The following is a 1,518-nucleotide window of genomic DNA, read 5'->3' as shown; positions in this document are numbered from 1 at the left end:
GTCGTCAAAATATGACCGACGCTGAAGCTACAATCCACGATCCCCCGCGAGGGAAAGGCGCCGAGAACGCCGTAGGTCACCCCCACCACGCACATCGGACCTCCCTCCGAGGGATAGAAGAGAAAGATATTGGCAGCCCCACAATCGATCTGAAAAAGAGTTCACTAAACTCAGCACCGAAAAAACAATAATTTTGGCGGTGTTAAAAACAAAACCGGATTATCGCCCTCCAAGACCCATGAAACCAGGAAGACCCCCGAGCTCCAGATATGGTGAATATCATGAGGATACTGGCCATACAACAGAGCAATATTTTCAGCTTAGCAATCTCATTGAAGGAAAAATTCGTCGAGGACAACTAGTCCACTATGTGCAACACGATGATGAACCCAGTCGTCACCATCGAGGCGAGGACGATCGTGTAATCGACGTTATTTTTGGCGGTATAGCCGCCGGGGGCCTCTCCCACAATTCTCGCAAGCTTTTTGCTCGAGAAGTTTTTAATGTCAATCCCTCGGTAACTAAACGCCCTCGAGCGAATCCCTCCCCAGTCATCTCTTTCTCCGATGATGATTACCGCCCCGGTCTCATCGAAGGCCATCAGGATGCTCTTGTCATCACAACGCGTGTGGGAAACAACACGGTTAAGAAAATGTTGGTTGATAATGGTAGCTTCGTCGATGTGTTATATCATCATGCTTTTTCCCGAATGGACATAGGAGATCGAAGACTCGAGAACTCCCGAACCCCGTTATACGGGTTTACAAGCAATGAGGTTCATGTGGTAGGAACCATCGACATGCCAGTGCTTTTTGGTTCTCCACCCTGTCAGATTTGGAAAATGGTCAAATTCTACGTGATTAGTGCTTCCTCAAGTTTCAATGCCATATTGGGGCGAACAACGATTACTGCACTCCGAGCTATAACATCTATCTCCCACTTAAAAATAAAATTTCCCACAGATTTCAGCGTGGGAGAGATGATTGGTGATCAAGTAACAGCAAGACAATGGTACTTAACCACTGTGTCTCCAAGAAAAAATGTTGACGAAGAGTTAGATGTTAATCAGGTGCTTGACATCGACCCCAGGGACCTTATGGAACCACCCACTAGCAATTCTTGCTCTCCCGTCGAAGAAACTGAAGAAATAGAAGTGATCGAAGGAAATCCTGAGAAAACTACAAGGCTTGACAAGAATCTCCCTGATTAATTAAAAAAAGATATCACGTGCCTTATCAGTGAATTTTCTGATATTTTCGCCTGGGATCCAAAAGATATGCCTGGAATTCCCAAGGCCGTCGCTCGACACTCTTTGCACATCAGTAAAAACATCAAGCCGGTGAGGCAAAAACATCGTACATTCTCTGCCGAGAAAAGGGCAGCCATCGACCTAGAGATCAATAGATTACTCGAGGCCGGTTTCATCGAGCCAGTACAATTCCCCACATGGATCTCGAATGTGGTCCTGGTCAAGAAAAGTAATGGAAAATGGAGAATGTGCATCGATTACTCAGATGT

General features: G+C 46.0%; 1 protein-coding gene across 1 annotated transcript; it reads left to right on the top strand.

The window, feature by feature from the left end:
• The first annotated feature begins 238 nt into the window (after positions 1 to 238).
• Positions 239 to 1,210, top strand: LOC141718392 (uncharacterized). Its single transcript, XM_074520773.1, has one exon. The coding sequence runs from the start codon at positions 239 to 241 to the stop codon at positions 1,208 to 1,210; it is 972 nt and encodes a 323-aa protein (XP_074376874.1).
• The last annotated feature ends 308 nt before the right edge of the window (positions 1,211 to 1,518 follow it).

This window comes from Apium graveolens, chromosome 4, assembly GCF_009905375.1.
Source record: "Apium graveolens cultivar Ventura chromosome 4, ASM990537v1, whole genome shotgun sequence".
Taxonomy (NCBI): Eukaryota; Viridiplantae; Streptophyta; class Magnoliopsida; order Apiales; family Apiaceae; genus Apium; species Apium graveolens.
The sequence above is the reverse complement of the archived record's forward strand: the minus strand, read 5'-3'. Positions and strand labels throughout refer to the sequence as shown.

Coding starts and splice junctions, on each gene's coding strand:
- LOC141718392 (XM_074520773.1), top strand. CDS start 239: ATGAAACCAGGAAGACCCCCGAGCTCCAGATATGGTGAATATCATGAG.